The sequence below is a fragment of the Centruroides sculpturatus genome, unplaced genomic scaffold, assembly GCF_000671375.1.
Source record: "Centruroides sculpturatus isolate CEXI.00-Female unplaced genomic scaffold, Cexi_2.0 scaffold112, whole genome shotgun sequence".
NCBI lineage: Eukaryota > Metazoa > Arthropoda > Arachnida > Scorpiones > Buthidae > Centruroides > Centruroides sculpturatus.
In genome coordinates this window covers 85428-108118 of record NW_019384367.1, presented here as the reverse complement: position 1 = coordinate 108118, position 22691 = coordinate 85428, and the positions used below count along the sequence as shown (strand labels likewise).

Below are 22691 nucleotides of genomic sequence, written 5' to 3'. Positions count from 1 at the left end.
AACAACTAAATTTTGGTATTTTTATCTTTTTGAGAATTCAATAAAACAATTTTCAGAAAAAAATAATCAAAAACTAGTAAATGCAATAAATGCTGTACAAATAAAATGACAATGATGATTATTCTTAAAAAAATTGAAAGCTTCTAAAAAATGTCCTGAAATAAATACAAAACTGTAGAAATTAATCAAGTTTCTACAATGAAAAGTGATCAAGTCATCTGTAATTATTTTAGGGCAATTTTAAAAAACTTTTTCAAGATTTTTAATTAATAAATTTTGCATATTTTAACACACAATGAATTTTAAATATTTACCACATCCCATGTCATCAGATATAATGTTTTAATAGATACCGATAGTTATATTTAAAGAGTTGAAAATATTTTAATATTTCTTCATTAACAAAATGTTTTAATTAAAAAAAATAATCTTATAAATAAAATTTCATTTAAAAATTAATAAAAACCATTTGTTAATTTCTCAAAATTATATTGGTATAATGGATAAAGTAAATTAAAACAAGAACTATTAATAATTATTTTAAATCATTTAATTTTATTAATTGGTTCTTTATCCTTATATATCATTAAATAAATTTGTTCTGATAAAGTGTTAATTAATAAAAATAAAAACTTTCTGAAGATTTTCATAATTTATCATCATCTGTTACCAATCCTTCATTGACATCAAAAAACATTCCAGTTCTGAAGAAAAAAATGATAATTGGATATTATTTGACTAACAAACATATCTAGAGATGGATATTACTAATGTTAGTTTAAATCAAAATAAATACTTTAACAAATCAGTTCACTCTTTTAAAAAATTTATTATAAGTTATAGATGTTCATAAAATCATTTATACATCACTTATTAGGGTAATTAAAATTGCAATATATAAAAATCTTCCAAACATTAAAAGAACTGTATAAATTTTCACCCATAATAGTTGTAGGTTATAATAAAATAACTGAACACAAAACTGTACAATTTCAAATCATGTACAGTGTGTGGTACCTCATGTTTTTATTTCTAACCACTACAATGTTTTCCGACTTGAGAGTTCGACTGTTGCTTTTGAAGCATATCCTAATTCAGCTTGATATTCACAGAGCTTGTCCTTCAATTTTTGGCACAACTGAAAAATTTATAGCATAAATGATTTTAATTTAATCAATTTTAAATTGAAAATTATATTTATAAAAAATTTTCTTTTCAAATTGTAATAAAATATACACCTATTTTAATGAAACAGTTACCATAATTTAATCTGATTTAGATCTATCTGAACATTTCTATGGTATAGAATATATTGTCTGAAAACATCTTTTAAGTTGTATTATTGATGGTTTATTGAAGTTTTTTCTTTATGTTATGAACTTAATACAAATTTTATAAATTACTGTAAAGATATTAAACAGTTTAATATTTTCAATTTGTAAATTTTAAAACAATTTTTTTTTTTAAATCTCTAGATATATTTAATGCTTACAGAAATGACTTTTATGTCTAACAAAAAACTTCCTGTTCCACATTTAAATTATACTATAATGATCTTTAATATAACAAGGTAAAAAGTATGTGTAAAGAAACAACACTGCTATCCACTTACTAATTAAATTTTGTTTCTGAAGTTAATCTAATCTGTCTTGAAATAATAAGCATATTGTTGCAAAACAAACTGAATGAATGTCTATTGGGACATAAGCTTGATGTAATCCTTCATTTCACAATCAAGACGATGATGTCAAGTTGACCAAGTGGTGTACTATCTCATCAAAACAAACACTTTTTATATTCTTTATCCTTTACAAACATTATCAGTTACAACACTTTTGATCTCTTATTTCTACACAACATAATATTCTGTTGCTATCTACACACCTTTGAACAATAATTTTGCAGATGGGCAGGAAAATATATTATTGTCAGGTATAATTCAATGTAATTTTCACTTAAAAGATTATGACATGAATTCCTAAAATTAAAAAAAAAAATCCTTAGACACAATAACAAATGAAAGGGACAGTTTCATTTTACAGGAAAGATCTGGAGTTTATAAAGTTCCTATGTTTATTAATATTAATTCTAGTGGTATGTACACATACACACACATACATACATATATATATATACTGCACCCCCTTGACAAACCCATTCTTTCTTACTTGATGTTGCGATGTTGCTCAAGTTGGACTTCACAGCCTTCAGGGGTCTTAGTTGTTCTTATTCTTTTAGATCTAGAATTTACCTGATCAATTTTATGCTTACCTTGTCAAGCATGAACTAAATGACATTACTGATGTCACTGCAACATAAATGCAATCACTGATCCCAAATCAATAAATGTTTATTTTATAGATAATATTTCCACAAAAAAGTAGCCTAAACTTTCCATCAGAACATAAAACAAATATAACCAAAAATTCATCTGGATTGAACAAAAACTGCAGGAGTTATAAGGACACACAGACTTTTATATTATAATAACTTGTACAGATTCGAAGCTAATTTTGTTTAGGAGGCAGTATACATTTTAATTCTTGTAATTCTTTTAGGATGATCCTCTCAAATCACTGGACAGTGCTTGTTAGATCATTAAAATATTTTCTACACTTTTGATGCCTCTAGTTTGAAATTATGCATTTGTTTTTAGTACTAATCTCAGAAATTTATTGGGTTTACTTTTTATTATTATTTTATTTTTTAAAATTAGTATTTGCATTTTATTTGGGTTTCTTTATATTATGTTATAATTTTAATATTAATATTCTATTACTAATGAGCAATTATTTATTGTGACATTGTCACAATGCCAAGCTGAAATTTTTTAATCATATTTTTAAAATTTATTTAATTTAAACTATATGCTTGCTCTCCATCTCAAATTGGTACTGTAGTGTCTTGCCCATGTACTGTACATCATACTTTACTGTTAGCAATAGAGTGTGCCAGTTATCTATTAACTGCTTTCAAGGGAAAAGTTTTGAATTGAAATAATGTGACTTCTGGTTTGCATCAAAAGTTCATATATAGTTAATCAGGGCCTCCTGCCCCTAAGCTTTCTATATCTGGTCTTGTCTTTCATCTATTTAATACCGTTCTCATTCTCGAGATTAAGGAAGAACAGATGGATGACAGTGGGAATTTATAGGTCTACAATTTTTTTCAAATTGCAGCCCAAAAATCAGATTTACTACATTTAGATCTAAATTATTGTTATTCCATTTCCATTTGGCCTGGTAATGAATCAACAAAATTATTCCTGATTAAACTTTGATTTTTTTTAAAGTCAATTTTGTTGTTAACACTGTAAAGTATTTTTCTCATAACTACATTATACTTGTAATATCTGAACATATCTTTATTCATATTCTTATTATCATAAAACATACTGTGAATATTTAGTTATTTCAGATATAGAATATTTTATATTCATATTAACAGAGCTTATCTTTATCTAAAACTTGAATAAAAAGTTTAAACCTTAATGCAATATATTGTATTGTGTATCTAAATAGTATATATAATTTTTGGTTCCATTTATCATTAATTCAACTCTAATCCATATTAAAATTTATGTTAAGCAATCCTTACTAAACAATTACTAGGTGATTTTAATCTGCAGATATAGAATGTTTTCTTTCTTAAATTTCAATTCATTGCTTTACAGAAAAATCAATTTTAAATAGTTTTATATAAAAAGAATAACAGAGGCAATTTTAAAATTTTTATAGCATAAAATATCAAAGTTCTGAATTTGTACAGTGGTGCCTCGTATAACGTATGCCTCGAATAAAGGACACTGCGAACAACAGACTTTCTGTTTGGCTGTTACACGACTCGAGCAACAGACTGGCTGCAAACAACGGACTTTCCATTTGGCAATTACGTGAGGCAAACAAGTGCGAATGATGTTTCCACTCTTTTGCCATTGCCAATGACAATCTGCTATTTTTATAATATATTATTATTATATCTGAAGTACAGAGCTCCCATTGGAATTCAGCTTGCTCCCTTGTTTATTATGTACTGTACTGTACATCACCTCAGTGCAGGGTATTTACATTTATTCAAGTGTTGTGCAAATCATGGCTTCTAAAAAAACAGAAACGTGATTTCAATTGAAACAAAGCAAAAAATCATCATAAGGAGTGAAAGTTGACAAACACTTCCTTGTCAAATGGGGAGAGGTTCAGGAGTTTACCAACACTCATTATCCAAACAGAGCTGAGGCCAACAGGATCAATGATCTCTACAATGACACCCTTGCCCGTCATTTCCAACAGGTGTTGAAAAAGAGAGAGAAACAGACCACCTTGGACATGTTTTTCAAAAAGCAAGCTGCCAAAAAACAAAGGATGGAACAAGAGGAGATGATCCTGCAAGCTCTGCTAGCCTCTCCTGAATCTGACTCTGATTAAAAAACAATAAAAAGAGACTTGCTGCAATGTGTAAAAAGTCTGTATCTGTATGAATGTGTGAAGAAAGTGTTCCTCCACCTCCTCCTCACAACATCTGACTACCCGGCATAATTGGTGACTGCTCCATTTTCATTTTTTTTATGGTACAGTACGGTTATTTTATGCTGCGGAACGAATTATATGTTTTAACATGTATTTCTATGGGAAAATGCGTTTTGTATAACGGACTTTTCACTTAACGGATGGAATGGATTAAGTACATTATACGAGGCATCACTGTATTTAGAATAATCTCCTCTTTGTTTTATAATATACTACACATTATAACAGAATTTCTTTATTCAAAACTGTTTGTTCTGAATATAAAAATTCTGTAGTTTAAAATACTTAGTGATAATGAAATTAAAGTTTTCCAGAAATGTTAAACATTAAAAAACAAATAGGTTTTGTAAATTAAGGCTGACAATTATAAATCATATGTATAAAAATACATATAACTAAAGTACACCAGATTAGTTATACTTACATATTGGACATAAGAGCTTTCTTTATACAAATATCAAACAAACTTTTAGTGTTAACTAGTTCTGGCAGAATATATTCTAAAAATTTGATATCTTAATTATAAAGATTATCTGTATAAACTAGTTGTACCTAACAAAATATTTGCTACAAAAAATTGTTAAGTTACATATAAATAGGGAAAATAAAGAAGCAAATAAATTTATTTATATAAAAACTTATGAAATTTCTCAGTATACAAGTATTAGTACTTTAATGAATAGAAAAAGATTTTTGCCTTAGTGTAATCTGTACAGATAGATAGATAAATTTTTGTCCCTGGTAAATTCTAACAGACTAATATTAACACATTTTGATAGATTCCCTCATCACATACATAACTTTTATTTCTATGAAAAGGTTTGAACAACCATGTAAATACCTTCACAGTTAATCTATATGCAGAATTAATATCTAAGTCAATGACATTAAATCAAACATATTTTTTCATTTTTTTTTGGCCCACCTTAAGAGTTATTCTTTGCTTAGGTGCTATTTTATCCAAAAGAAATGAGGTCAGTCCTCCTGATCAAAATTTAATTTACAATAATCTTTCTGTTAATCATATAAAATTAAAAATAATCAGAAATCAATGAGTATTAAAAAAGTAATTAGGAATGAACGAATGTCAACTCAAAGTACCATTTTCAGAATATTTTAATACTGGACAGGGCAAGTTCAATACCAGTATGATAGGGAAGGGTACTACTACAGGAAGAACATAACTGGGCACATTTTTGCTTCTAATTATTTAAAATGAAATGAATGATTAAATAGATGCAATATGGTTCACTACGTCAAATAACCTTCAAAATGATATTATTAGGATCTTTGGGTGTAAAGACCTCTAATCATAAAATCGCTATTTAATACCTAACAAAGAATTGGTTATAACGGTTTGACTGGATACTGGTCATGTCCTGCTCGTCTAACTGACCCAAACAAAAGACATCCCCGAACCTCGCACCAGACATAAGCGTAACCTAATCAATTCCAGATTGGAAGCTGGTCATTAGGTTTTCACACACGCAAAAACAACAGAACCAACAGATATATAAAAAAAGTAAATGTAATTTTTACACAAGTACCTTAATGAATTGAAAATAGAATTTGCCTTAGCATATTGTATATATATATATCAAACATTGATAAGTTCAAATACAATGCATTCTTTTAAAATAAATATAATCTAAATACAGGTAGCCCTCGGTTTACACCGCAGTTCTGTTCCTACAAAAGCCGGCGCAAATCGAATCGGCATAAAACAAACCTGTATTTACAGTGAGGTATGGGGTTAGGTTCTACATAAGTGAAAAATAAGCTAATAATTTTGTTTATTAATACAATATAATACAAAATACATATAAATTTTTAATTTTTAAAATGTATTTTATCATAAAATACAGTAAAATGTTTTTATTTAAAAATTTTAGTTTCGAATTTCTTACATTTTTTGGAAAAAGTATCCATCTTTAATTGTTTACATTTTTGATTTCTTTCATTAAGAATTTTGGAATATGGTCGAATATGATGCTCCTTTTAACATTTGCACTTCGCTCACAACATTGTCTAACTTTCCTTAGTTGAAAGGATACGTTAACCCGACATAGAGCTACAGACGAGCGAAGACACTAATTGGTCGACCACTGGTCGCCGTAGCGCATATATAAGGTCAGTTTGAGTGAGAAAATTCAAGGTGGCTAAGAAGAGATAAATATCGTCTGGCCAACGAGAAGTAGATTTGTCTCACTAATGATAATTTGTGATCGCCGGAAGTGCTTTTGCATTGTAAGGTGTTTTCCTGAACGAAATGATACGGGATACATTCACTGGCGCTATGGATTCAGACGCCATTTATTGGACTATTAAGTTTAATATCTTGACTCGTGGGTACCTAAACGTTTAGTATTTTAATATTAATTTAATGCAAATGTATACATACCCAATAATATTAAACAGAAAAAATAAATATATTTAATAAAAATCTTTGTTTTAATGAATGTACAATGTCGCGGCTCGGTAAATATGTCAACACTGAAATGAAAATCAGTCTAGCATAGGGAAAATCGGGGAATTACACCTCAAAACGGCGAATTGCGCAGCGGCGTTATTATGAATCGGCGTAAATTGAACCGGCATAAACCGAGGGCTATCTGTATGTTATACCTAAATCAGCTTAATACATAAAAAAAATAATTATTTACCTCATTGTAAACTTCATCTTCTTGATTTTCTTCTAATGAATTTAATAACATATCTAGTAATGTGTATGGCAGCCAAACTGGGGGATTCATACCATGTAATGCATACTAAAAAATTTGGTCAAAATAATTCAATTGTTTTTAAATTTTTTAAATAGAAATAAGCATGAATAAACATGTTTTATTTTATTACTTTTAATCCAAAATATTCTTTTCCAACACCCCTTACAGCATCAATATATTCTATTGCTAATTGGGTAGCATCTTCTAGCATATCACAACTTATATATAACCACAGTAATTCAGGAAAGTTACGCCTCTTTAAAAAATAAAAAGAAAAATTAATTATTTTTAAAATTAATAATAAACCAAAGTCTTAAAAAAAAAAAAAAAAACATTACTTGGTATGACAATTTTAACCAAATTGGTAAGTGGCTTCCTTCTGCTAATAATTTGGAGACCACACATCGATGATAGATACTCTGGTTTGATTTTTCATATTTATTAAGATAATATTTCAATAGATACCAAAGATATTTATCAGCACTGAAATAATTAATAAATTTCATTTTAACTTTGTATATATTTTATATAAAAATTGTTATAATTGGATATATTTTAACCTCGTTGTCTGAACAGAAGGTAATTCATTTTCTCCTAACCATTCCCAAGCTTCACATAAAACTTGTTGATTATACTGATGCATTAATTCTAAACATCTAAAAAAAACAGAGCATTTATTAATACTGATAATATAGTTATAAAATTAAACAAAACTATACTAGATTCAAAACTAACTTTTCTGCAATACCATCAAACACTGGTACATATGATAAATTGAAAGACTGACATATATGTATTGCTGCATCATAAAAACCAGAGTTAACAAGAAGTGTAACTGTTTCACCAGGAGATAATAAACTTGCTGCAATATTGGTAGGAGAAGAATCATTTTGCAATAGTTTGAGTCTTGCATGAACTAAGTCATACTCATGTTTAATATCTTCAATTTCTAGTACTTCCATCTTAGTTGTACCTATTACAATAATATAGAATTTTAATAAAATACTTTTGTCTGCACTTCAAATCTAAATATATATCAATAATTCTTATAATAATAATAATTATGGCAATATATATTTATATTAATAAATAGTAAAAAGAACATAATTTTGCAAATCATTCAAAGACTTTCTTTGAATTGGGGAGCTGATGATTGGGGAGCAAGACTCTCTCTTGAAATCATCAGCTCCCCAATGTTAAGATTCAAACAATCATTACAGAAATTGAAGAGCCTATTTATTTTCAATTAAACATTTTTCAAGACTGTTTTATCTGATTGTCAGACTGAACACTTAAATTCAAATGTAGAACAAGCTAGAAAAATTTACAATGGTATGTAATGGACTCAAACATTAAACATTTTAAATTTTTTATTTCATTAAAGATAAAACATAACCACAATGTAACAATATAGTAAAAATAACTCCATTAAATAAAAAGTGAACAGTTTGTTAATTGTGACTGAAATGGAAAGACCTGGCCAATGTGCACATTATGATCTATTGTCCCTATACTCTATGCTGACTGGCTATCCTCAGAGTTACACCACTGATCTACCTCATTCTCTTCTTGCCTTTTATTCAACACTAGGGCATTACTAGTGGCTAGTGTCCTTAAGACACTATTCTTAAAATTGGATATAATAATTCTTTCTTCTTGTTACCTAACTTTTACCTTTTTTTTGACAAGTTCTTCTCCAGAGTCACTCAACCTTCCTTTCTGAAAATTTTCTGTTCTTTCATTCTGTTGGCAAGTGTTGTAGCACTTTTGTATCATCTGTCCTCATACTCAACTGGAATGCTGTACACACTACTCATCCTTCCCTTACATACCAATTTCTTTGGGTATCTTGTCATATACTTTGGGCTGTTTGTTTATAATCATTCTCAAATTCCTTTCTTGATAAATCTAAGCATACTTGCAATGTCCACCCATTATGTTGAGGAATCTCATATCTTATGGCACCTCCTTTTTCTTCATTGTACTCATACCACTTTACTAAGCTCCAAAATAGTTTAGATGGTAGATAGTAAATCTTTGCAAATCTCCTTGTTTGTTTGATTTCCACACTAAGTTTCTACACTTGGTGAATATACCAGAGCTCTCTGAAGTGATCTAAAGGCCGTAATTTAGTTAGGTTACAATAGTTGCATTTGTACTGAATATGTACAGACTTTACTTTTCACTATTTCCTGAACAGTACAGTATAACAACAGTTTACATAACATTTACACAGTATTAAGTATTATAAGTTATCTAGAAACGATTATATAGATGTGGGTAGGTTATATTCAAATACTATGTTATTTTACATTGTGGGATTTGAACATCTTAATATTTTACTATCCAAGAGAGATCCCAATACCAATTCCTGCAGATATATAGAGTCTACTGTATTACTAAAAAGTTTGTAACTGTTCCAATTGAAATATGATTGAAGTAATATCATATAATCACTTATATAATAAGAACAATATTCAGTTAAATTATTTCCAAATAAAATATACATGGTTAAACAATTAAGTTTCAAAATTATTTTTGAATTTCTTGCCAGTTTGATTAGTAATACTGTTGTGAAAATTGAATTCACGTAGTATAAGACTACTTCAACTCTATTTATTATTATGTAAACAACAACATTGTGAATTTGCATCTGTCTACATTTTTAAGTACCAAAAAGTATTTAGATAAAAGCAACAGCAATTGAACTTGTGCAAAGAACTTTGAAAACTGATCAGAAATGATAATTTTTTTAACTCATGAGAATTTAGAAAAATTACCTAATTACCTGAAAAATAAAAGGGAGAAAGGAATTGGAAGTAAAATAAATTTTCAAGGGCCTTACATTATGACTTCAGCATCTATTTCACAATCGGTATGAATATGCTGTACAAAGTATATTGAATTGGAAAAGAATATTTTCAAACTTAATTGCCTGACCTTGTATATTACTGTTATTTTCAATTATGAGTGTAAAACTTACCAGATTGTGGTATTCTTTCACCGTCAAAATTCCTTTTTGGGGACACATTTATAGGTTCATCTTTCTACAAAATAAAAAGTAGAAAAAAACTTAATTTGTACAATATGTCATATAATGATAATGTAAAAAAATTATAATATACATTGTCTGTAACAGTTGGTATTGGTTTAACAATCCAAGCATACTGTTGATCAATGAGCCTTAAACAATTCAAAACAGCTAGATAACACTGAGCCTGTTTTACTAAACTCTCACGACCAAAAACTTCTCTGCTCAATCTTAACGCATGTTCATACATTATACTTGCAGCTGTAAATAATTTTAGATTTATTTAATATAATAAACATACTAATTTTATATTTTAAAATTCTACAATCCTACAGTAATCTACTTTATATTTTAAATTTTCATAATTACCTTTTCGAAAATTATTATTATGTATATGAAAAGCATAAAGAATACTGTAATAATTCTGTGTTAACAAATCTGTTGATCTTGCACGTGATTCCAAGATGTTTACAACATCATTCTTTAAGTCTGCATAGGAAAATTCAATGAGTGATTGTAATTCTCTTCTTTCACATAAAACAACAATAAACTGTCTAAGGCTATCTTTCCTTCTGTAAAAAAATTTTCTATAAATTATTTTCATTCAAAATTTATATAATTTAAATTTAAAATAATTACCGAATAGGGTCTGGATTCCCTATCATAGCAGTATAAGCTTCTTCATTATGATTTAATTCTAAATGATACTTGAAAATTAAAGACCAAAAAACAGGCTGCAAAAAATTTTTTATGAAATAAATATTTTTAGGAGTTATATGGTGATATAAAACTAAAAATACTTACAATACTAGGATCTTCAGGTTCGATAACATTTATAGCAGTATCGGCAAGTAAAATTATATATTCTGGTTGTTTGAAAAATTCAAATAGTTGAATAACCTAGATGACAAAAATTAAATAAATTTTATATATTAGTATAAAATTACAAAATGATAAAAATAAAGTTTAAAGATGATTACCTTTAAATAATACTGAACAATTAAGGAACTCGATGAAGTCTGTTCGATGCCTTGTATTAATTTATTATGTAGAAATAGTTCATTATTTATACCTTCTGCAGCTTGACAAAATAAGTCAAATGCCTTTTGAGGTTCACCAAGACAAAGATGACAATTAGCAACCAAAAACTGGTAAGAACAAGTATTCCATTCACACCAATGTTGTAATAACCTTACATATTCCTAACCAAAAAAAGAAATTAAAAATTTGTAAAATAATGAGATATGAAAAATGTTTTCAGCTCAGATTCATTTCAAAATGCACTTTCATATTCAAATCACATTTAAAAAACCTTCAGATTCAGAACAAAAAACTTTTTTTCAAATCAGTTGAACATCCCACAGAAAAACATTACAATTCCATGCTTATATGGCTCTCTTCACTTGCTCACACATAGACTTGGTTCACTTGTTTTGATATATCATGATTCAATATGTGGGTTCCCAGACGAGGTTCAAACTTGAGTAAACCGTGAAATTCTTGCGCGACACAAGATGTAAACAACGAGACTCGGAACTGTTTGAGTATGTGTCAAATTATCTGTCAAGGTCTTAGTGGAAGACAAACTCTAACATGAACACTCAAATACGTAGATCATTGACTCACGAGTCTATAAAAAGGTTGGCCGAAATACACCTTTTCAAACAAAAAAAAAAAAAAAAAAGGAGAATTTTTGATAGATGAAAGACGAAAATGATTGTTAAATTCTTAAACGTCAAAAAATGGTATAAACAATGGCTTGAGTTATGAGTGCAGGTGTTATTGTTTTATAAACAGTCACCGAGCAGAGTCGACAAAGAGGTATCAGATGAACACCTCGAATCAGACCTTTCCCGCAACCCAAAAAGATTTCATCTTGCACCTAGAGACAAAGGAGAGACCAATCGGGAAGCGAGGAATGGGATGAGGGACCAATCCGAAATGCGAATAGTGGAGGAAAAACTATAAAAGTCAGAACTTCAAGGTCGAAGGAGAGTCTCCTCTGGATTAAGCCTACAGTTGTGCTTTATCTATTGTGTTGTGCTACTGCTGATCACCTAGGACGCCGCAGCTTAACACCGAACATCTGCACTGTCCAGCGATCCTTCTTGTCCGCCCAGGCTACGACCAATCACCCGAACTCTTACCGTTTCATAGGAACACTGGGATTTTGGAATTGTCCAATATTGATGTAAGCATGAATTCAAACAAATAAACGGGTTTTCTCTTGTAAAACACTTGTACTTCATTTACCTCCTTCACCACTGCCAACATATGGGGTTTCCCTTAGGCTCATTCTAACGCGGGATAAATTGTACGCCCCTTAAAGTCGGCAAACCTTACAAATATAGACTATTCATAAAAACTCTGTGATAATTCAATCCCTGCAAGCCAACTCCACTCACTTACTCCCTACATGTGGGGATTTACTTGGTTACAGCTATGTGACACATAGGTGATCTGCTGAGGGAAAAGCTTCCAGAGAGGTCTTTTATGAGAAACTGGTCCTTATTTAGGTGTTATCAACTTAAAAACCTCCACATGAACAGCCTGTTGGAGAAGCACAAACCCACAACCAACTAGCAGTGTTCAGTGGTTTTATCCATTCATCCACTGGTCTCTTCACTCAACCTCCCATTGGTTGGGTAATTCAATCCTTTCATCTTCATTCGCTTCACTCTACTCTCAACACAATCCACAACCATGCTTGTTTCACTCTCCGCCAGGCCAACTCCTCCTTCATTTCACTCACTTGTTCAAAAATTTTGTGAGATTCATTGATTCCAGATGCTGCCATTTCTATTTTGTCTTTTTCATGATGGGAAAATTTTCAAGACATTGTTCCCATCACAATATATCACTGTATTAATCTATACACACACACACATATATATATATATGTATATAGATTAATACTGTGATATATTGTATATTTTAAAGCAGCGTTTCTCAACCTGGGGGTTGCAGTGATATTAAAGGGGGTATGTACTGTACACATGTAAAAAAAAGAAATTAATGTAATGGTTGCATTTGTTTTTCATTTAAAATTTTCTCCATACGTGGATCTATGTTAGAAACACACAAGAGCAAATTGTTTTTGAGTGATAAAAGACGATTCCTGTATTTAGTTTTTAGTGCAACCATGGACGAAATATCCTTTTCACAGAGATAAAATGTGGCGAAAAGGATTAATATTTTCAATGCTTCTGTGACTAAATTTCCATATTTATGTTGAGAAGCAAGTCAAAACGTAGTTAAATCTTCAGATGTAAATTGCAGTTGTAGCGTTTTGTCGGCAGACATTTCAATGAGCTGGTCGTGAATCTCAACTGGTAACTTAGCTGCGGCAACAACGTTTTCACTAAACAAATTCAGTACCCAGCTCTTCGAGAAATCATTTTTATCTTCCGAGAAATATCAATATTCCGCCAACTGAGTTTTTAGCGCACACAAATGCATCTTCATGTAATCCAAACTGTGGTGAATAATAGTGTCTTGTTCATTCAAATTTTTCTCAATATAATCCGAAATGAGTGTGAACATATCCAAATTTTTGCTTTGAAGGCAAATATTCCAGATATCAAGCTTCTTAATGAATGCAAGAACTTTGTCATTAATAAAATGTCTTTATCACATCCTTGTAAATTCACATTCAAGTCGTTTAAATGCGAAAACACATCAGCTAAGTAAGCCAACAACAACATACACTCATTATTCTGTAAAAACAATGAGAATGGCATTTGTTTATCCTGGAAAAATATTATTAATTCATCTTGCAATTCCAATACCCAGGTTAACACTTTCCCTCGTGATAACCATCTAACTTCTGTATGGAAAAGAAGACATTTTTTTATTTTTGCCCATTTCATCAGCAAACAGCCTGTTCTGTAACAGTAGGCTTTTAATGAAATTAACCAACTTTACAGCTACACAAAAAATTTGATTGAGATTCTCCAGCATATTTTTTGTGACAAGAGCACGTCTATAAAGGAAGCAGTGCGTTCATTCTGCCCTTGGTATAAGACGATCTCTTAATATTTTCATTAATCCACTGTTCTTTCCTGTTATCACCTTTGCACCATCACTACATACTGCAAAACATTTTGTCCAATCTATGTTAGTATAGTTTCTTGTAGCTTCATAAAAAACATCAAAAAGACATTGTCCACATGTTGCATGACCTGGTACTGTTTTGCAAAACAACATATTTTCTTTGATTGATGTGTCCCTATCGCATTCATACCGCACAAAACATAAGAACTGAGACATGTTTGCTACATCTGTTGATTCATCAAATTAAATACTAAAAAATTCACTTGAACTCACTTTCTGAATTATCTGATTGCAAACATTGGCAGCCATGGCATTGATCTGCCTTGATATTGAGTCGTTAGAAAGCAAAATTTTTTTCAATTTTTTTGCTTCTTCCACACCTATTAANCATTCACCTGTTGCATGACCTGGTACTGTTTTGCAAAACAACATATTTTCTTTGATTGATGTGTCCCTATCGCATTCATACCGCACAAAACATAAGAACTGAGACATGTTTGCTACATCTGTTGATTCATCAAATTAAATACTAAAAAATTCACTTGAACTCACTTTCTGAATTATCTGATTGCAAACATTGGCAGCCATGGCATTGATCTGCCTTGATATTGAGTCGTTAGAAAGCAAAATTTTTTTCAATTTTTTTGCTTCTTCCACACCTATTAAAACACTGACCATATCAATTGCAGCAGGCAATATGAGGTTTTCAGTGATTGTATGGGGTTTGGGCATCTTAGCTACTCTTAATGCTATGAGATAAGATGCTTCAAGTACACTTTTATCAGTATGGCTTAACTTACAAAGAGAAGTTTGTTGATTTCTCAAGGTATGTAATTTTCTTTCAAAAAATTCCAAGGGCTTGTTTTTATGAGCTGGATGTTTAGTTTTCAAGTGTCTAACTAATTTTGATGGCTTCATGCTTTCATCAGAGAGAACTTAAGAGCAAACAATACACTGTGGCTTTCCATCCAATGAGGTGAAATCATAATTTAAATAACTGTCATTGCACAACCTTATCTTTTTACCAATCGATTTACTGGATGTAGATGGCTCACTTCGTTTTTTCACAAATTTATCCATTTCGCATTAGAAATTTAAAAAAAAATTTTAGTTTCACAGTTGACTGCACACTAAAATAAAAGCACCAGATGCATACTTCACATTCGCAACTTAACTGAAGTGGTGCAATCGCCAGTGCCTCTTTTATACTACTGACAGCACAACTTGTTCAAACGCATCCACATGCATGTTCAAACATGCTCTCACAGTGAGTATTATAGAAGATCAAATTATTCTTACACATCAAGTTGGAACTTGTAAATTGCTCATGTATGTACACATCATACATGCATGTTCATACCCATCACTATAAATGCAGTGACACAAAATAATAGGAATAGTTGTATTACATTTTTTATATTGTCAGTAGTTTCTTAATGTATAAAATTAGAGCAATGTGATTATATAATATTTAAAAAAATTTAATTTATAATTACAATCAAAATTCAATTAGTAATAGTAAGGCTTACTGTTATTATTCTTTTGAATGGGGTGGGGTGGGGAGATCGCAAAATATTAATTTTATTTATATTTACTATTTGAGGGGGATTGCGGAGCTAAGAAGGTTGAGAATCACTGTTATAAAGAATATGACAAAGTAATACTTCATTAAATAATAAGTTACACAATAAATAGACTTGTTTGGCAGGCTTTTTTCATGTTTTGAGTATTTATTATTTATAAATAATTTTATAAAATTAAATATTTCAATACTATCAATTTAAATGTTAATAATAATTGTTTTTCATTTTCGTTTAGTTTTGAATAACTTTTTTGACGAAACAAACTAAGTTCAAACTTAGATACAGTAGAGCGTCATTTATCCGAATCAATTGGGGACTGAGGTTGTTCAGATAATTTATTTTTCGGATAACGATTATGTACGAAAAAATATATTAATCTATCCCATGTTGAAAGTTTTCTCCGTTGTGTGTCGCTTCGCGTTGAATTTTCGTCAAAGTTAAGCCTAATGTAAACTTTTTAAAATAATAATCGTGGCTATTGTATCATTAAAAAGAATTTTTTTTTCAAAATAAATATATTGAAAAATATAAAAACAAAAAAAATTATACTTTAGAAGTTGATCTAGTATCAAAAATGTTCAATTCAGCACGACACACAGTCCCCAGAAAAACACCACAAAAGTGCCAGTGCTGCCAGCTAAAACACACAAAAAAAAAAAATTGGAGTAGCCCAAGATATAGTCAAAGATTGCAGCGCCACAGCATTAGCAAAAATTTAAATTTGCCGACTGGAATGTTTTCGGTTAACCAGCTTTCGGATAAACGACACTCTACTGTATTACTGTATAATACTACAGTACAGCATCAATTATCTGAATGCTGATCAACTGAAACGTTGGTTAACCAAAAGTGTTGTGCTGAATTATTTCTTTAGTGGCTATTGTATTGTTAAAAATGATTTCTTTATTTTGTTTGTACAAAATAAAGAAATAATTTTTAATAATACAATAGCCACGATTATTATTATATCAGGTCCGTCCATAAGTTTGTGCGTATTTTTATTTACAAAAAAAGCAACAAAAACTTTTAATTAAATCTTATTTCAATCTATAATGTATTAACCATTATTCTGTACAATCTCTTGCCATCTTGATGGTAGCTTTTTAATCCCGTCTTCGTAAAATGATTTCGGTTTTGAATCAAAATATTCAGAAATAGCCTTTTTTACATTGTTCTCATCCTCAAAAATTTCCCTTTTAAAAAATTCTGCAAACTCCAAAAAAGATGATAATCACTGGGAACAATATCTGGCAAATATGGCGAATGAGGTAAAATTTCCCAGTTGAAGCTTTTGAGTTTCTCTACTGTTATTTTTGCAGCATGTGGTCTGGCATTGTCATGCTGCAAGAGAACCTGCTTTCTGTTCACTAATGACGGTCAATTTTTTTCATTTAAACGCTCTAATTGATCACAATACATTTGAGCTGTAATTGTTTGATTAGGTTCTAACAGCTCAAAGTGAATTACACTTGACATATCCCACCAAACAGACAAAAGAATTTTTTTTGGATGCAACCCACCTTTTGCAGCCGGTTCTGGCTGCTTGTCGCGATCTGTCCATTGTCTTTTTCTCGTCACATTATTATAGACAATCCATTTTTTGTCTCCAGTAACCAGCCGATCAAGAAAAGGTTTCAAAGTAATGCGGGATAAAAGAGACGTGCAAATGTTTACACGTTGTTGTCGGTTAGCTATTGACAGTTCATGTGGTATCCATTTTCCTAGCTTTGAAACTTTTCCGATTTGTTGTAGATGTCTATGAACAGTTCCATGGGATAAATTTAAACGTTCCGCAATTTCATCAACTGTTAAAGATGGTTCTGCTTCAACTAGTGCAGAGAGAGCATCATCATCAAAGTCAATGGGTCTTCCAGTACGAGCCTTATCCTCCACACTAAAATCATTATTTCTAAATCTTTCAAACCATTCTGCACAGTCCTTACACTAATTACAGTTTGATTATGAACAGTATTTAATTTTTTGGCTGCATTTGTATCATTCTCATCACTTAAAAATCGATTTTCTGAACAACCCCAGTCCCCAATTGATTCGCATAATCGATGCTCTACTGTATATTCATTTCAACAAGATTTAAACAGGTGATATTAATATTTAAGATAAATTATATTATCACAAATATATCATTAAATGTATTAGAATATTAATTTATAAATAACATCTTAAACTATAATAATTTACAAAACTTACTTGTAATGGCAAATATTGACATTGTACTAAGAGGAATTCAGGAAATAAGAAATTCATTCCATTTGGCCAACTGATTTACAGAATTAAGAAAAATGATAATGTAATAATTATGCTAATAAAAGAAACTTTTAAATTCATAATTTTTTTCTGAATCAAAAGCATCGTTAATTTCAAATAATTAATTATTATGGGACGGATGTATAATCTTGTTATAATTATGCTATTAACGACATTTGTATATATTACTAGTCTATTAACATGTAGAAGAAATGTGACATTTATATATATGTTTTTTAAAAAGAAACCAAAACCATTAAATCAACTTTAAAAACCTTTAATGCTATGCAGTTCAAATGGGAAAACATATCACTCGTCAGGCTTTTTTTTTACTATGAAACAATTCAGTCCTTTATCGATTAAACACATGCAAATTATCAACCAACACCTGTATACTTACAACATATCATTAATCTTCTTTCCTGTTTTTAAGAATCTCTAATTTTTACAACTGTGCAGTTGTAAAATCAAGAAATAAACTGAAATACTTCTTTAATAAAATATATCTGATGTATTTTACAATAAAAATGTATTAATTACATTGTGATTGTTATAAATAAACACGAATAAAAAATGTAATTATTTATTTCTTATTATATATACATATAAAAAAATATTTTCTTGCCCTTTCCATTCTTTGGACACTAAAGATCTTTATAATCATGTCCATAATAGGTTTAGCCAAATGGTGTGAGATGGGGCCTGACATATCTGGGATAGACTATCACAAAAATTTCTTGTGTTGCTCACCCAGATTCAATTCCAAAACAGTAGGGTTGATGCTTTAACTGCCTCATAGCCATCAAAAAAATATTTTGACAGAAGAAAATAGATTTTTTTTACATAAATCATATAGTTCCAAGGATTATTTACTATTTAAATAATACAATTCTTCATTAAAATGACCAATGATATAGTCTGTCACTTTAATGAAGATATGTATTTTAAGTTCAAGTTATCTATCATCTGCCTGTGCCTAGATTTTAAGAAAAGGATAAAACATTTAAACTGACCTAATTGTTTGTATGGTCATTATTATTTAAATATTTGATTTTTTTTATTTAAATTAAAAAAAATCAAATTTCAATTATCAATTAATTATTTAAAATCTAATCTATTAATTCTAATAATTGTAGGATACATCAATTGAGCCACAATATTGACTAAAGAAGGTAAAAGATTGTTCCAAGCACTTTGCATTCTATCTTCAGCTGGTTGCAACAATCCAAGTAGTTGGCGAACTTGAATACCTCCTTGTTCTCGCAGGAATAAATGAACCAAAGAACCAGGAATAAAAGCTGTATGTTTTAAAAAAATTTTAGAATTTAGAAAACTCATAGATAAAGAAGTTAAATGTAAATAGATGTATGTATTATTATTTAAGAAAATAAGAACTCAGTTTGGAAAGTAATTCTAACTGAAAGAAACATCTTTTAAATGAAAAAAAATGTAAATATAATCAATATTTCATATTAAAAAAATATATATAAAATTAAGACTTGTCTCTGTAAAATTATTAAGGACTCTTTTAACACCATTATCTAATCTGCAGGATATTTATTTATAGAATGAGATAATGGCATTTGCAAACATTTACATTATATTAAGAATAACATATTAATCATATAATCATCAACTTTCAGGAAAAACAGCACAGAAATATTAGTTACTGAAATGATTTATTAAAATATGTTTACATTATTACTGATGTGCACTAATTCTTTGTTCTGCATTCCTCACTCACTTCCTATTTTATATTGGTTAATAAACTTATACAGTAGTTTCAATTTATTAACTATACTAATTCTTCAATGTGTTATAATTAAATTGTCAATGAATATTTATAAGACTATTGAGTTAACATTTTTCTCTCAGGTCTAATAATGAAATAATAATTGTTTTGTTAATGTAATGCTGCTAAGCAAATTTTTGTCAGCTGGATCTTTGTCCAACGGCAAAGATAAACCTATGGCCTGCAGGCCGGATCAGGCCTGTGAGGTCAGTTCAACCTGGCCTGCTGCCGCACTGTGCCACAAATGAGCTGAAATATAATTATTTACATAGAAATATCATAAATTGTAGATAAACTTACTATGTAAAAAAAATTAAAATAAGTGTAAGTAAATTTCCAATCATTTAATTAGCCATATTATAGCCCGATATTTAGGCGATCGTTTGGTGATGTATTTACTACTCGGGCTATGAGTTGTTGATGTTTATAAATATGTAATAAAAGTTTTAAAACAGAAATTTAAGAATTTATTAGTATTATGAACAAATTCAGCTTTTAAAAAATGAAAATTGTGCAAGAAAATTAAAAAATATTAAATATCCAGATTACTTAATTTTAAACTGCCATTTTCTGCTAAAAAAAGTTCAGAAGTTTTTTCTTGACAAACCATATAATCTATATATATAATCGAGACGAGTTGATAATAATAATAATCAGCACAGAGCCCAAATGGTTAGGAGTTGAAAGTTGAAATTTGGTACACAGATGGGGTACGTCACGAAAACGCACACTAAGAAGGGATTTTTCGAAATTCCNTCTGTAATCAATTATCTGAGCAAAGTTAAAAAATAAATACAATATATTAATTAAGCTGCAAAAATAATTAAATATTTTCACATTTGATTAATTATTTTTTAATGTGAAATTTTCAAAATCAATAATACTGTACATTTAATCTATTTACATAACCTTTTAATTTTTGGATCAATTTCTGAGTTATTCTAAATGATATAATATTGTTAAAATTGTTACTACAGAAACAATTTTTCTTACAAAGCAACAAAACATAATTCATGTTCCTGAAGATAAAAAAAAGCTCAAAAACCCTTGAGCAGTTTTATTTTTTGTATTCATTCTTCCAAAAAAAAACTAAAATTTTCTTCGTTACATTGTAGTGAAGTTATACTTTTGTTTTACATCAACAATGTAAGCTGAAAATATATCTATGTAATGCTTACTAAAAATATATAAATAATAAACATCTTAAAGCCCAATGAGTATATAATGATCTTTGGTTATTTCATTACTAAAAATATTTGAAATTTATAATGATAAATTATAAAATTTACCTCATGATACTGTAAACAGTAAGAAAAGAATTTATGCCAGCATTCCATCTGCAAATCTATAAATTCTTCATCTGTAAGTTCCCCTTCACTTGCTCTAGAGCGAATCTGAAATAAATTCCAATACAGTGTGAATAGTCAGCTTCTTAAAGATATGCAATTCCAAAAAATTTTAAATCTGAAATTAATTCTTTTTTCTCTCTTTTCAAAACGTCTTACTTCTGTTTCTACTGCATGTGTTACTTCTTCTTTCAAAGTAGTGAGAGATGACTGATAATCACTAGCTATACTGGTGTCAGCAATTCTGCGATAAATCTAAAAAGAAATAATTTTTTAATTTTGTTCTTTTTCAGTTCTTTAAAACTTATATATTAAAAAATGATGTATATCCACACATCAATAATACTGTGAAGAATCAAAACTTTCAACATTCACTCTTTTTTGAAAAACGTGTTACTAGTATGTAAGTTGATTTTTGAAATAAATTAATTTTAAATGAAAAAGAGTTTGGATTTNTCCTTTGCAACAGGAGTCTGAAGATGAACTAATGTCCAGGATACATCTTTACATTGATTTTCTTCACTATTAATTAAAATATATAATTATTAAATTTTAAAAGAAAAAACTTTCATATTAAACATTTATTTTATAGCAAACTTACCTATCTATAAAAGTAAATTTTACAATTGGCTCACTATTTCCGTTAAGCCATAATGTCCACAACTGAGAATCAGTTAAATGAAAATCCACCAGATCATACTAAAACATATAAAAAAATTTTTTAAAGAAATTCTATATAAATAACTTTCTTCATTTCAAATAAAAACATTATTTCAGATATAAACATCCATTAACCTAAGTTTTGATTAACACCAAATGATCTATCAGATTATATGAGGGACTCCAGGCCAATTCTTTTCTTCCAGAACTTTCTAAATTAAAAACTAAATTATTAATTAATTTATTATTACTACATTTATAAAGAGATGGTGCCCAATGCCTAACTCTATGCAAATTATTATACTTAATATTTAATTATTAAATAGTAGCCATATTATAGCCCAATATAATCCAGATCATTTGGCATTATTTGAGATAATATAAAATTGAAGAATTAAATTTTAAAGAAAACAAATGTTCCTTTCTTACAAGTTGTACAGTTTTTAAAAATCTATATAGTATTTTGTGGAGCAAAAAGAAAGTTAACGAACAAACAAATAATAATATAAGTTTAAGGTTAAGAATATTTGTATGCTTATTCTGAAAATGTGAACAGTATAGTTTATTAAAAGTTTTACAGAAATACTAATAAATTATTTATGTTTTTGATATTATTTAGATTACATTCATTAATTAAATTAATCTTATTAATAAATTAATTTTAAATGAAAAAGAGTTTGGATTTTACTAATATATCCTTTTTTCTTTTAAA

General features: G+C 29.1%; 1 protein-coding gene across 1 annotated transcript in view; it reads right to left on the bottom strand.

The window, feature by feature from the left end:
- Positions 1-869: 869 nt before the first annotated feature.
- The window catches only part of LOC111612740 (nuclear pore complex protein Nup160-like), a 51026-nt gene continuing 29204 nt past the window's right edge, over positions 870-22691 (bottom strand). The window contains exons 9-27 of the mRNA XM_023353988.1: positions 21921-22018; positions 21787-21841; positions 21479-21574; positions 21263-21367; positions 20878-20914; positions 19323-19575; positions 18125-18194; positions 11261-11482; positions 11085-11180; positions 10920-11014; positions 10650-10852; positions 10375-10541; positions 10233-10296; positions 7985-8222; positions 7810-7905; positions 7588-7732; positions 7380-7505; positions 7190-7294; positions 870-1138 (exon numbers count right to left, since the gene is read on the bottom strand). Of these exons, the coding sequence (XP_023209756.1) occupies positions 1040-1138; positions 7190-7294; positions 7380-7505; positions 7588-7732; positions 7810-7905; positions 7985-8222; positions 10233-10296; positions 10375-10541; positions 10650-10852; positions 10920-11014; positions 11085-11180; positions 11261-11482; positions 18125-18194; positions 19323-19575; positions 20878-20914; positions 21263-21367; positions 21479-21574; positions 21787-21841; positions 21921-22018 (2370 nt within the window). The 3' untranslated portion in view covers positions 870-1039. The remainder of the gene's footprint in view (positions 1139-7189; positions 7295-7379; positions 7506-7587; positions 7733-7809; positions 7906-7984; positions 8223-10232; positions 10297-10374; positions 10542-10649; positions 10853-10919; positions 11015-11084; positions 11181-11260; positions 11483-18124; positions 18195-19322; positions 19576-20877; positions 20915-21262; positions 21368-21478; positions 21575-21786; positions 21842-21920; positions 22019-22691) is intronic.